This window comes from Mya arenaria, chromosome 3 (genome assembly GCF_026914265.1).
Source record: "Mya arenaria isolate MELC-2E11 chromosome 3, ASM2691426v1".
NCBI lineage: Eukaryota > Metazoa > Mollusca > Bivalvia > Myida > Myidae > Mya > Mya arenaria.
Window position 1 is genome coordinate 29,289,068 of NC_069124.1, and position 13,944 is coordinate 29,303,011.

Below are 13,944 nucleotides of genomic sequence, written 5' to 3' on the forward strand. Positions count from 1 at the left end.
ATTAATTAATTGTAGTGTTTTGACATGTTTAATTTGTATTACTAGTGAAGTGTTTTATTTCATAAACAGATACGATTCTTCAGCGTAAAATCTTTAGATTTAACTGCTTAGTTAAATTTTCTACACGATCTACTTGCAACGTAGTTACATGTTAAGGATTTGGATGTTAACCATCCGTATTGATCCCAAGTTGTTTTCGAAGGAAAATGACCGAGGTTAATTTCATTTGAAAATAATAGTAAAAAATGTTTTATTTTGCTGTTAAATGAATTGCTTTTATGTGTCATATACTTATTTAATGTTCGGTGGTTTGAATTAAAAACTATCGAAACAGTTATCCGGCCTTTGCTTTGTATTTACTTACAGTAGAATATAAACTTTGTATGCTTAAATAGACTCGTCCGACAGTGAGTATAAACGCGGTACGCTCAGTAAATAAGTGAGTCTGTATCCTTCCACCGTCAAGGTAACATAGAAGCACTAACATGTAAGTCGTCATTTCAAGGCTTCCATACATTTTTGACCGCCTGACCATATTTTTTGAATACAGGATGTAGATCGGTGTAATGGGAAACACTATATTGGCTTTAACATTCTTGGCGGATACCTTTCATGTATAAATTTCAAGGGGGATTGGGCGCATATTTAATGTGGCTCTCCTACGTTGCATTCTCTCGAACGTCACCCATCTCTGAAATTTCAATTTCCTTTAGAGGATTTTTAGGAAGTTAAACTTTTAAAAAATTAACAGAAACGAGAAATACAATTTGTCAATATTCCGGATTTGCAAACATAAACAGGACTGAATGTTTTAATGCAATGGCTATAAACCTAACGAAGACAACCTTCATAACATTGGTTGTGACAAATCTGCTTGAAACAAATCTGTAACTGTGGACATACAATAATTCATTCTCATATACCACTGCATTTGCCATTGCGATTAACTTGCCTTGTTGAATGATGAACATCCTCGTGAGTCTGTTTATTCTTATTTTAGCTGAGGTATTCATTTATCAGAACAGTAATAAAAATGGGAAGTCATTACGGAAAAGGCATTGGTCCAATCTGGCTAGACGATGTTCATTGCGTTGGAAATGAATCAAACATTGAAGACTGTGCTCATAGGGGATGGGGCCATCACAACTGCCTTCATAATGAGGATGTAGGAGTTCAGTGTGTGACAGGTACCTGAGTTGGATTCTGGTTTCAAAAGATGTTTACAAGATATCTTTTTTATAATCTTATAATTTCAGTAGCAATAGATGGCTCTTCATACTATGATTATAATTTACTTTGGAATAAGTGTGAGATATGAGTGAATGAATGCATAATTGTTATGACTGTTTTAGTACAAATGCATCGCACAATCATAATCATAATTTGTTGATTGTATTTTGAAAATATTTATAGGTTTAACAGAAATATTCTGCATCCGAACGATAAAAAAACAATTCCCGTACAGGACACTAACGTGTTATTCTATGTTCTGTAACTTTTTTGTTTCATATCAAATACCTCATTGTAAAAACTCACCTGTTGAAAATATATATTTCTTGAATGAAATAAGTAAAAATCACTTTCCTTGACAACGGAAATAGTTTTCTAGTACACGTATTTTGTAGGTTGGCAATTTAGATTTTCCAGCTATGTCTTTGCTCAGAGTTATGAATAAGCCAATTGACATTTTCAAACAAGATGCTGGACAACATTGATATTATATACACTTATCCGATCTGTCGATACATAACATGTCGTATGTCTAGGGTACGCATTCAAACATCATCTTCAACTCAAAAAATATATTTCATAAAGGCTTACATATTAATAACTGCGTAATCAGAATGCCGTCATTAGCATATATATATTAACTCAAGTTCAAACAAAGGCAAGATCAAACAATTTTCTTATTACTCTTTGACTGATATAGTAATACATATGGACGGAGAGACGGAATGACAGACAGACGAATAGACAGACGGACGGACGAATTGACGGACGGACGGACGGATGGACGGACGTTGGGCGGAGGTGCGGGCGTTGGGCAAACGGCCGTTCATCGGGCGGGCCGGCAGGCCGGCAGGCATGCAGGTCGACAGTCATTCAGACAGACAAACAGACACAAGACAGATAGATAGTTGCCAAAAGTTGGCGAAATGGCAAGGTTTCGTATATGTTTGTCAACACCAATTCGCGTTTCGCCCTTTTGCACGCCAACGCGAACACGAGATAAAGAGAACGACAGCAATTTGTCGCCTTTTTGCTCTTACCCAACAGGCCACTGAAGTGGGATACATGTAAAATATAAGTGCTAAATTAAAACATGATGGTGTATATGTGTTTCAATATACTCTTGTAAAATACAATGTCATATACAGAGACAATTTCAATCATAAAATATCGAAAATGTTCCTGTTTGAAGCACATATTCAATATTTATGCAAAAAGCTACAGAAACAAGCTCAGTAGCAAAACGTTTAAACATAAAACCGGTTTAGTGGCACGGGGCAAACGCCTAATTTGACACAGAACAAATAAAACACAGATATGTTAGATATAAAATATTATATACATAATACTCACGGCCCGAAATGAATGTGTCTGTTAAATCGACTGCAATGCAATTATAGTGTGTGTGTTTTAATTATTATACACAACTACCAACACAGTACAGTACAGTATTTGTATTGATAACGTTATCATTCGTTAAAGTATTTAAGCGAATTTTCAGGAAAAATTTCAAGGTCATGCGCCGCATCCATCGAACAAGACAGAGAATGGCCAGCAGTTCTTGACGGAGAGATATCTCTAAAGGGATGCGGTGAGGGGTACCGAGGTAAAGATTTGATCCTGCGTATAAAATATGGAAATATCTTTTAGTTTATACTGATTGATTTGAGCACGATTGTTGAGAGAGCTATACACTTATCAATTCTGTTGTATAAAGCTGTGGCATTATGCGAAACTATGGTTGGTCGAAATACGACATGCGGCAAGGCGAATATACGAAATAATAATACGTCATATTTTGCCCCGAATATTTTTGCGCAAAACTTTGCAGACAAAAAATACTGCTTCATTTTCAAACATGTTAAGTTGTTAACTTTCCCAAAGCAAGAAAGTCCCTCATAAAACAAGAGCCTAAACATATTGCTTAATTGGATTCAGGGGAAGCTTGAAGCCAACAAAGCTTGCTCAATCGTTTGTGCATGTCTAATGAAAATTAAAAAAAGAAATACGTCATCTGATAGAAACATTTCAACCCTCAACTTGGCCTATTTCCGTAATTTTGCGACGAAAATACGAAATGACAGAAGTTACTCACAATAAAAACCAATAATGTTGTGTCGTAAGTAATTTCACAAGTATGTCTGAAAATATATTATTATTTGTCAATGAATACTTAGACATTTGTTTTAGGCGATGTTTATCGTCGTTGTCAAAATGGCAATTATTTGAGCCCCGTTAACAATTGTACAAAGATCGCCATACAGGATTTACACGTTCAGGTACATGATATTAGTATTCATAGAATTTCAATTTTGTAGCGACATTGTCTTTAATTTTCATTTGCACTTCTTATTTTCATTTTAAATCCTAGAAAATGGCTCCAAAATTTAAAATAAATGTATTAAATTTCGTTTGTGAGTAACTTTAAAATGTTTTTTTACACACAAACATTAAGTTCGTACATTTATAAAGTCGAATAATAAAATGAGATTTGAAAAAAAAGATTATTTATATATTTCTCTTTATTTCAAAAAATAAATGAAATAAATATAATGATAAATTGTTATTAAATCTTGATCTGTTTAAGGCATCTTTTGTTCAATATTAAACATTATTTTAGAAGACTCAATAATTGAAAGGCACCCCCAAACACAAATTTCAAATAAATTAGATCATGCACATAGTTGGCAAAACAAACACACTTTTGTGTCTAAGCCTATTTAGTGAAGACGTAATATACACACGAATCTTGCAGTACTTATATGTCCGAATAAGCTGATTGTACTGTGGAAACTTTCAATTTGTAGGTGTTTAATGGTTCCCTGAATTCCACAGAGGCTTTGTCGAGGTTAAAACAGGAAACAAATATCTTGACGACAGATAGTAAGCACTTGCCAACAGCGGGCGATCTACAGAATGTAAACCAAATCCTTGATAAAGTCATTGACGACATCGAAATCAATTCTGTCACAATCGTGAACGACACTGACGTATGTGTGCTTTATTGCCAGCTACGTATCCTCCCTTGTAAACATCTGTATTATCTATATACAACTACGAAACTGTGAGTTTATTTCGGTTAAAGCTTAAGACATATATGTCGAATTTCGTTTCAGAGTTTCTTCGAAGTTGCGAATAATTTATTGGATGGAAATTCGACATCGTCATGGAAAAGTTTGATTAATGACGTACGTATGTTTTTGTTTCTGTGATTGTCCGAACATGTATCAGATAAAAATGATTTTGCTTCGATTACATGAAGTCATACACACAAACTAGCTTTCCTCATCACGTCTTTGTTTTATGACTTTTGTCTGAAAAAACCGAAAGAGATAAGGAACTAGTTTACAAAACAAAGATCGACTAAGTGATTAGCAAGACCTCCTTTTTAATATTATATACGTATGCTAACTCATTAAGTTTCATAATACCTTCATATTGCTTAGTTAAGTAAGACATTATTATAACCAGTTTTGTATTAAACTTACTTTATTCAGCTTAGAAACAAATGCAGTGTCAAAACGTGTCTCGGTGTTATTTAAACCAGTAATATACATATTCTCAAAGGGTTATTTGTACTGCGTAATGATCCTGAATTTCATACTTGAATCTTATAAATGTTTACAGATTCACAATTTAGTCGAATACAACCGCCTGGATTAAAACACAGTACCAATATTCCTCTTTCATTGCATTCAAATTGATGTATTTTCGAACGAAGAAAACTCAGTTTTCAAAAAGATAAAAAATTACGCAAAAGTATTCATGTGATTTTAGATAAACCTTCATAAACATGTTTTTTTTTATGTATATCTTCACATAAAAGTAGCAGAATTTACTTTCAAATGCCTCTGCTTTACATCAACTTTTTTCCAACCCCATAACAAGCCAACTTTTGTTTTATTTTATGACAGTAAACCTGTAAGGATAGCATGTACCTGGTGCAGGGTTCGAACTAATGACCGTTTGTTTCATGACTTGGTGCGATGCAGACTGAGCAACTTGTATTCTTGTTCATCAAATCGAAAATTACAATAGTTAAACCATGCCGCACCATTTCACTGACTCTTGTCAAGCATGTACTTAACAAAGATATTTACTAGGTCTTTACTACAAGAACGATGTAAACGATTTATAAGCCGACCCTACCGTGGATGATCGTTTGCTTTGAGATTTTTCCGCTTTTATAAATCATGGCCGAAACATTGTGTACATAAATAATAATATTTTTTATTGTCAATTCGCTATTTATTTTTCAATGTAACGTAACGCTTTTGTTTGATGTTTTCTTAACAACAGAAGGGAGTTGGTGCCGACTCGGTAATAAATACAATCGACCGGTTTATTACGAAACTTGTGAACACGTCTGTTACGGTTTTGAACAAGACTTTCGAAAAGCCAAACTTGTGTAAGATGTTTGCTTAGTATTAAGAGATGGTGTAATTTTAAAACAAAACATAAGCATGTCCTTGTTTTCCTCCCGATCAAAATAATGAACCTGTCACCGATACACGTTTCCATATTTAACTCAAGAGGATAATGTAACAATAACGAGCTTGCATATTCATAACTATGTTACTAAGTATCTTATCAGATTATTCCTGAGTTTGTTTACATCGTAGTGTTTATAATTGATTTTTTTAAGTACTTAGTTTGTTCCTGTACTTTTCATTGCATTATTAAATGTTACTACTTGTATGATTGTTACATCATGTAGTTTATTACTTTAAGTGATAGAAATTGGAGAAGTAGACAGGTGTGACAATATAATGTTTCCGTCTACTGCCGCTAACACTAAACAAGCCAAGAACAGAATGGTTGATCAGATTGTCGTTGGCTGTGGAACAGGTAACCAACCTTTTTTGGTTTCAGTACATACTTAGACGCAACTGTTTGTTTGATTGTAGTAAATATTGTTTATTTTATTAACGTACCTAAATTCTGAAAAATTCCTTTTTTGACATAGAGATTGGAAAAAAAGTATTTAGCGGCAGCTTGTTTAAAAACATGTCGGGAATGTTGCCTTCAACTACCGATATCGACTCGTAAGTGCAATAACCTTTTTATATGCGTTTCAGAAGCATAAAATATAAGTAAAACGATGTAGCTATAAAAAACGAACGGCGAAATATAGCTTCATTTGCATAATAGTTTTGCAACTTTCCTGCTCTGCAATGAACGACTAAGATCTTTGACTTAAGTATAAAGATTTCTTACTTATTTTGATTGCCAGGTTAGACAGTTCAATCAACGGGCCGGTTTTGGCCTTTAGTTTTTACGGACATGAACTCAGAAAAGAGGACGTCATGCTAACCTTCCATGTCTTTGATGTATGTAACAGTTCGAATTCATATATAACTTTTGATATAACTATATATATTTTATATATGTTATATGCCTATGTTGTCTGATGGCGTTGTGTATCTTGTTGAATCTTTGTTGACATTTCATCATAATTCTTTATAGTACATGGATCGTTTTTTTGTTTTAAGTAGAATTTGAGTCTTAGTTTATTTCACTGACTTAGCCATGGCGCTTTCGCAAATAAAATGATACGATATAAGGTTACTTCTAATGTGTCAGTTCAATCGCTCGTTTAGTGTTTTTGTGTCTTTAAACATGACGTTGGTCGTATTAATAGACAATAATATGTGTTATAATCAATATAGTCGTTATATTAATTCAGTCGTTATTGGAGAATATAAAATCTCAGGTTTATAATGTGATGATCGATTCAAATTTGCATGAACATAACTTGATGTATTTATTGCGCATTTTGTTTCAGAGAAAATTAAGGAAGCCTGCATGTTCCTTTTGGGACACAAATCAAAGGTTTATTATAAAACATTTGCTTTTACTTAAATTCGATGAAATATTTTCTTTTGGGTATAAATAATTTTAGTAAACAATCTTAGAGAACACAATATATAAGAAAAATGTATGTTTCCTCTACACAAATAATAAATCTTCAACAAACTAATTAATTATATTAATATTCCATTTTACAATCATGTATCAAAAAAGCAATAGTTAACAACCTATCAGTTCTGTTTCGTTTGTAGCGAGAAAGGCCACTGGTCCACAAACGGATGCACTTTGAAACACTTTGACACCAAAAAGGGAACCGTGTCCTGTCATTGTGACCACCTTACAAACTTTGCTGTTCTTATGAGCCCTGCCATTACCACTGAAACGGTTTTTGATTTAATTTGTATTTTAGTTTGAGATGATTTCCATAGCACTGTTGTGAAGATGTGTTATCACAACTAGCAGTAAAACCTGTATATTTTTGCGCAACTTAGTTGTCCTTGCATTATCAAACGAACGTTTATTTGAACCTTCTGACCATATATAAGAGTTTTAATATATTTTATTTGCGTATTTCCTTCCGACTGTATGAAAATCCTTTTAATACTTAGGAAACTATTCATCATCGCCGCCTTGGAGTTTTATCAATCGTGGGATGCAGTATATCTATAATTGGTTTGGTTCTTACCATTACAACCTATGTGTGCTTCTGGAGGTTAGTTTTATTTTTATATAAACAAACTACTTGAGTTCTTTGATCGATAGATGAGTCAATGCTGAGTACATGATACAGATTGACGACAAGAAAATACAAGCGAAATACTTCAAAAACATCATAATAAATTCTTACGACAAAGAGGCACAATTTCTTATAAAAGATCAAACAGATATCATAATCGTTCCAGGGCTGTACGTTCGAATAGGTCAGTTTTGCTTCTCAACCTGTGTACGGTTCTAGTTCTGGCTTACGTCCTGTTTCTTGCAGGAGTGAACTTCACTTCGCATCATGTAAATGCACTAATGTTACTTTATTTTTTCGAAAAAACCCATTCCATTTCATTTTAAAAATGCCAGTGCAAATGATTTGAACAAATGATCCGTACATGATATTCGTACAAGTAATATTTACGTATATATACAATTTTTAAGAACACGTTTTGAACGCGTGTTTTCCTTACTGAAATTATATAGAAAGAAATCAATTATTCGTTGCTGTATATGTTGTGTGTGTATATATCTTACAGGCCGTGTGCACGTCCATTGCTGTTCTGCTCCATTACATATTTTTGGCTGCCTTTTTCTTGATGCTATCGGAAGGATGTATTATTGCACAAATGGTGCTCAGACCCCTTGACAAAAGAAACATTTTAAAAATATTGCTTGGAATTTCTTACGGTATTTTATTACGTAAAATAAACAGTCATACAAAGACATTTGGTACGCAGTATAGTAAACTATCAGAAAACATATTAACACACACACTTATTTTTTACCCCCCAAAAGAAGTAATTTGGTAAAAGTATTAAGCCATGATATTGATTGAATTGTTATGCTTGTGATCATAATATATTTATTATAATGATATCGTTTTAAACAGTGGCGTATTTCGGAAAGAATATGTAAATACATGTTACAAGAATTTAAATTCAGAGGCAGGCTATTAAAATAGTTTTGAGCTTGCATCTAATATTCAACTTAAGTCTTATAGTCATACATTATTGACTTCATTCACTCTGTTTGACAGTTATTAATAACAAGTTCATCGTTCTTAGATCCAATTAAAACCAATATTGAATACCAGTCCTGTATTTAATTGTAATAAAGTTTAAACGATAACAATAGTATTAATTTGTTCAAGTGAACAAACTACTTTTTAGCGAACCCCTTTTGGTCGAAGTTTTGAATAAAAACCTAATCATAATTGCCGTAAATTGATATAACCTTATATTGGGTTGGTTAGGAGACATCAATATTTCACCTATTGAGGTGCTAAATATTTTCAGAACTTCCCCTGGTCGTTGTGGTCATTTCTGCTACATTATCTAAACTGAAAGGTTATGGAAATGACAAATTGTAAGTAAAACATTGCGAGAAAAAAGTATAAAATCCCGTTAAACAAATCACGCTCATGTGTTGCTACTTATATTTCGTTGATTTAAATTCCAAGAATGCAGCATTTTGATGTGAATCTTTTTTTCTAGCTGTTGGCTTAGCATTGACTCGGGACTTTTCTGGGCTTTTGCAGGACCGGCATTGACAATTATTTTTGTAAGTAACTTCCTTATTCGGCTTTTGAAAACATACTTGATTTTATTGTTAAATCTTAAAACTTAAGATATGATAATCAACACTCTCTCGAAGCTCTTATTGTTGCGGAAGCAGTTAAATAAACATTTAAGTGGATAAGTTCTCATGTTTCTAACGTATTATACTAGTTCTTGGTATCGGTAATATTTACACGTTTATGATGTTGCTGCATTTGTGTTTGAAGTTGTTAGTCATTTTTTTCTTGTTGGTGATGGATGTGTTGTTGATTTTATTCTTGATACTAAGGGTGATGTTTCTTTTTTGTTAAAGACGAACACCATCATCACGGTCGCTGTTATCAAAAGGTTGTTTGGGACTTCCGCTATGTCAAAACGAGGAGATGCTGACAAGATCAAGAAAGTTTCTTTTCTCTATCGCTGACTTACATTTATGATATAAGCATCTCTTAAAACACCTATTTTCTCAGCAAATTCAAAAGACTATGATTAATCATCATACATAGAGAAATTTGACGATACTTTGCCTTATATACCAGAATACAAATGCAATTTCTTAGATCGAATACATCTGTTAACGGCCCTTACGATTGATATAATGTTAGTTTATGCTGGATATCTCAGGTGGGTAAAATGTCACGTCTACATAGAAGCTTCATGTTAATTTCGAACACTTTACAACCGGAGAAGAGATATTTTCTCATACTTTTGTCATAGAACAGAAGTATGACCGCATATATACTGGATGTACGTGAGCACTGGCTTACGAAAACATATCTTATATTTTGAGTGTGATTAAATAGAATGTTAAAACTGACTCAACCTTTGGCCGTCCCTTTTCTCAATTGAGCTACTGGATATATGTTTGCGTACGCCCTAACGCGGTCATCCTAAAGTGGTGTGTTGAATATTGGTGTAATTCGGTGAAAATGTCAAGCTCATGTGTTGCTCTGGTAATTTTATTTGTTTCTATTTAAATGCGAATGCTAATTATATACTAATGGGTTGCCAACTGGATTTGGTCAGTTAAATTGCAACACATATATCACGGAAAACATTATACTAAGTAATGAAAAACATGCATACCATAGAATAGCTGTATAATCAATTTAAAAGCACATATTATTTGAGATGGCGGTCTCCACCAACTTATCTATAATAAATAAGCTTAAATTATCGTTATTCTATGTTTTGATATGTCACAGGACCGGGCTACGGAGCGTGTGTATTTTGTTGCCAGTGTTCGGGATCACGTGGCTGTTCGGAGTGTTTGCTGTCAACAAAGATACTGTCGTTTTCCAGTACCTCTTTGTCATTTTCAACAGTATTCAGGTACACGTTCAATGTTTTGCACGTGCACGTACAACAGCCTGCATGTAGACGTAAAACAATAAACAGATACGCGTACAAATGCCTGTTTGTACACGAACAACAACCTGAATATGCACGTATAACAGCCTTTAAGTAAATCTACAACATTGCCAAGGTACACGTTCAAAATTATGCAGGTACATGTACAATATATATTTTATAATTTGTATACTATTGTGTGTGTATACGTGTATCAGTCTTAATGTGCATTCAGGTATACTGTATGTGTACGTACACCATCATAAGGCCCATTTACAAGATAATGCAGTTACACGTATATCACAATGCATGTGTACTTACATCATATTGCAGGTGCATTTACAATATAATGCAAATTCACGTACAACATAATGCAGCTACATGTACAAGATAAAGAATGTGGATGTAAAACGTAATACAGGTGTACTAACAACATAATGCAGGTGTACTTACAACATAATGCATGTGTACTTACAACATAATGCATGTGTACGTACAACATAATGCATGTGTACGTACAACATAATGCATGTGCACGTACAACATAATACAGGTGTACGTACAACATAATACATGTGTACGTACAAGATAATGCATGCGCACGTACAACATAATACAGGTGTACGTACAACATAATGCATGTGTACATACAGTATAAAGAATGTGTACGTACAACATAATGCAGGTGTACGTACAACATAATACATGTGTACGTACAACATAATGCAGGTACACTTACAACATAATACAGGTGTACGTACAACATCATGCATGTGTACGTACAACATAATACATGTGTACGTACATAATTCAAGTTTACGTACAACATAATGCAAGTACACGAACAAAATATAATGCAGGTGCACGTACATCAGAATTAATATGCATGTACAATTTAATACGGGGACAAATACAAGATAATACAGGTGCAGGTACACTATAGTGTAGTTGCACGTTCGATATGATGCAGGTTTATTTGCAAAAGTATAAATGTTGTCGTTTTACGAAACATTGTTCATTTCCACACTACATTTATTTGTCACATTTTGTTATTTTGCTTCACATTGCACAGAAACAACAACAATACAAATACACAAACACATGTCATTTAATACTCGTATATGAAACAAATAACTATGTGTATATTTTCAGGGGGTCCTTATCTTCATCGTTCAGTGCATAATGGATCGGAAGGTATTATTGCGCTCTTTGTTTTTTCAAACAAAGCAGTGTTCACTTAAAGAGCAGAGCTTGTTTATTATTTTTTTCTAGTGGTTTAATTCCATCTAATGCACGTTTGCATAATTCGGTGATCGCACTGTCAATGGAATAATTACACCATCTTTGTCTGTTTGTTTTCCAACGTAGGTGCAGGAGGCGTTCAGAGCAAGGCGACCCAGATGGCTTGCACCAGAGGTATCGACCACTGCAATCGAAATGAAAACGGTACTAATTGATTTTGTTATAGTTGGAAACCGTATCCTTATCTTTTGTTTACGATGCTGGGTTATTTCTAACATATAGTTTAAGTATTATTACTCGGATATTTTTATTTTAGTAAAACAAGGATGTTATATAAAAAAAAATAATACAATCACCAAGAAGCCATTTTTTTCTCTTACATTTAAGAAAAAGGCTATTGGCCGAAAAGTTTTTAAAAGTGAACTAGAGCAATTTAAAGAATCTTAATAATAATTATTTATTGCTGTGTTTTGTTCTTTGCTTTTTATGCTAGTTTGCGAAATAACATTTCAGTTTTATCCAGTAGATCGAATGTGTAAAGAAAATAGCAAAATACATGATCTGACATCTGTTCGTGTGTTAATACTCAACTTACCGAAGTGCTGTTAAAACAAATGGGTTAAAATTGATACTAATGCGGTCATTGTAAGTCCATCTTAGGCCAGAACAAAATTGAAAGGATGCATTGGTGTCTAAATGTTCGGGCTATGTAATAATTCAAACATATTAGGTAAAATGATCTAAACGTCTTAGATTTAAACGTACTTATTGAAGGCTGATTTTATTGACTCATTTATAGGTTATAATCTAAATATAAATTTGATAAATAATGCATGTGTGTTTCCAGAAATCCTCGGCTGTAGGAAAATCAAGCGTGATGTCCAACGAATCAACTGCATAACTGACGAATATGCAGTCTACATGTATGTCGAAAAAGTCGAATCTGAAAATGTTATAGTGGACATTATACATTTGTCCATCAATTGATCAGAAGATCGGTCCGTCTGGGGTTAGAAACCTCACACATGAATGAGCCTCACTGGAATGATCCTTTAATTGAAATATACATCCTCTTAAATCAATAAAGGTTGCTTCAATAAGAACACTTTTTTTAACGATTTAAAACAAACATTAAGTTAAGTATTAGTTAAATGCTTCCTTTTTACTGATTTGGTTAATAATTAAAAAATTACAGGTCACGATTTGACTTGATTTTGTTGAGTAAGTTATAATAAGCATATTTTTAATAAATAAATGCTTAAGAAATGTCGATAATAATGGAGCCAAATGACCGGTCATTAATTTGAATTATCATTTAACATTTTATCATAATACTTCAACTAATATTTTGTATGCTTAATTGTTATAATCTATTGTATGCAATTGATTTTTTTTCTGTACGCCAAGTCAGTACCTAGTCAACATCTAAGTATTGCGTATTTAGTGTCATTTATTATTTCATTGTCTGAACATCGTTTGTACCCTAATCGTTTGCAAACCAGGCTTGTTAAGGGCGAAACAATGAGATGAACATTCTACACCGATTACATTGATGACTATATTTAGATGTTATGTTTATCATTTTTGGCTTATTGCTTGTTTGCTACATGAATTTTTCAGTCATGTCCGAGCTACTTTACCAGAGTATTTGAAGATTAAAAAGGGATAAAAATGATTTTTTTTCTTTGTCAAAACGAAAACAAGTGCAATAAAAGATCATCAAAGTTTCACTATTGCAATGATTTATGGTTAGTTTTGTTTCTGTACCAAAACACTTTGTCTTAAGACATACGTTTTCATTTATTTGATCGATCTGAAATCATTATTTTGATATAATTCTATGGCGTGTAGCCATTCATTTAATAAAACAACACAACTGTGTTCTTATCAAAAAGATTATGTTTAGCATGTAAATACGCATTTATGTTCCCAAACTATGTTAATGATGATTTACTTTTATTTTCTATGAAAAATTCGCTTGTTTGTTCAATAATAAAAAAATAAATTCCATTCAGGAACTTACATAGATTGCGGTATGATTTATTTGCTG

At 33.2% G+C, this 13,944-nt stretch overlaps 2 protein-coding genes across 2 annotated transcripts; both read left to right on the forward strand.

Moving 5' to 3' along the window:
• The first annotated feature begins 1,033 nt into the window (after nt 1-1,033).
• On the forward strand, nt 1,034-5,655 carry LOC128225937 (deleted in malignant brain tumors 1 protein-like). The gene is made up of 6 exons (XM_052935830.1): nt 1,034-1,187; nt 2,732-2,836; nt 3,421-3,509; nt 4,038-4,220; nt 4,347-4,418; nt 5,530-5,655. The coding sequence occupies exons 1-6, from the start codon at nt 1,034-1,036 to the stop codon at nt 5,653-5,655; spliced, it is 729 nt and encodes a 242-aa protein (XP_052791790.1).
• LOC128227211 (adhesion G protein-coupled receptor L3-like) lies at nt 5,600-12,834 on the forward strand. The gene is made up of 16 exons (XM_052937514.1): nt 5,600-5,638; nt 5,962-6,078; nt 6,197-6,275; nt 6,464-6,560; nt 7,016-7,062; nt 7,293-7,425; nt 7,650-7,753; nt 7,944-8,046; nt 8,283-8,433; nt 9,042-9,111; nt 9,240-9,306; nt 9,616-9,701; nt 10,508-10,634; nt 11,805-11,846; nt 12,021-12,098; nt 12,742-12,834. The coding sequence occupies exons 2-16, from the start codon at nt 6,000-6,002 to the stop codon at nt 12,793-12,795; spliced, it is 1,317 nt and encodes a 438-aa protein (XP_052793474.1). The 5' UTR covers nt 5,600-5,638; nt 5,962-5,999; the 3' UTR covers nt 12,796-12,834.
• Nucleotides 12,835-13,944: the final 1,110 nt, after the last annotated feature.

What these genes read in the sequence shown, in the direction of transcription:
- LOC128225937 (XM_052935830.1), top strand. Translation starts at nt 1,034, where the DNA reads ATGGGAAGTCATTACGGAAAAGGCATTGGTCCAATCTGGCTAGACGAT. An exon ending in AGGAGTTCAGTGTGTGACAG is followed by an intron (nt 1,188 to 2,731) that starts GTACCTGAGTTG and finishes GCGAATTTTCAG; the next exon opens with GAAAAATTTCAAGGTCATGC. An exon ending in TACAGGATTTACACGTTCAG is followed by an intron (nt 3,510 to 4,037) that starts GTACATGATATT and finishes TTCAATTTGTAG; the next exon opens with GTGTTTAATGGTTCCCTGAA.
- LOC128227211 (XM_052937514.1), top strand. Translation starts at nt 6,000, where the DNA reads ATGTTTCCGTCTACTGCCGCTAACACTAAACAAGCCAAGAACAGAATG. An exon ending in ACCTATGTGTGCTTCTGGAG is followed by an intron (nt 7,754 to 7,943) that starts GTTAGTTTTATT and finishes TAATCGTTCCAG; the next exon opens with GGCTGTACGTTCGAATAGGT. An exon ending in GGAGATGCTGACAAGATCAA is followed by an intron (nt 9,702 to 10,507) that starts GAAAGTTTCTTT and finishes GATATGTCACAG; the next exon opens with GACCGGGCTACGGAGCGTGT.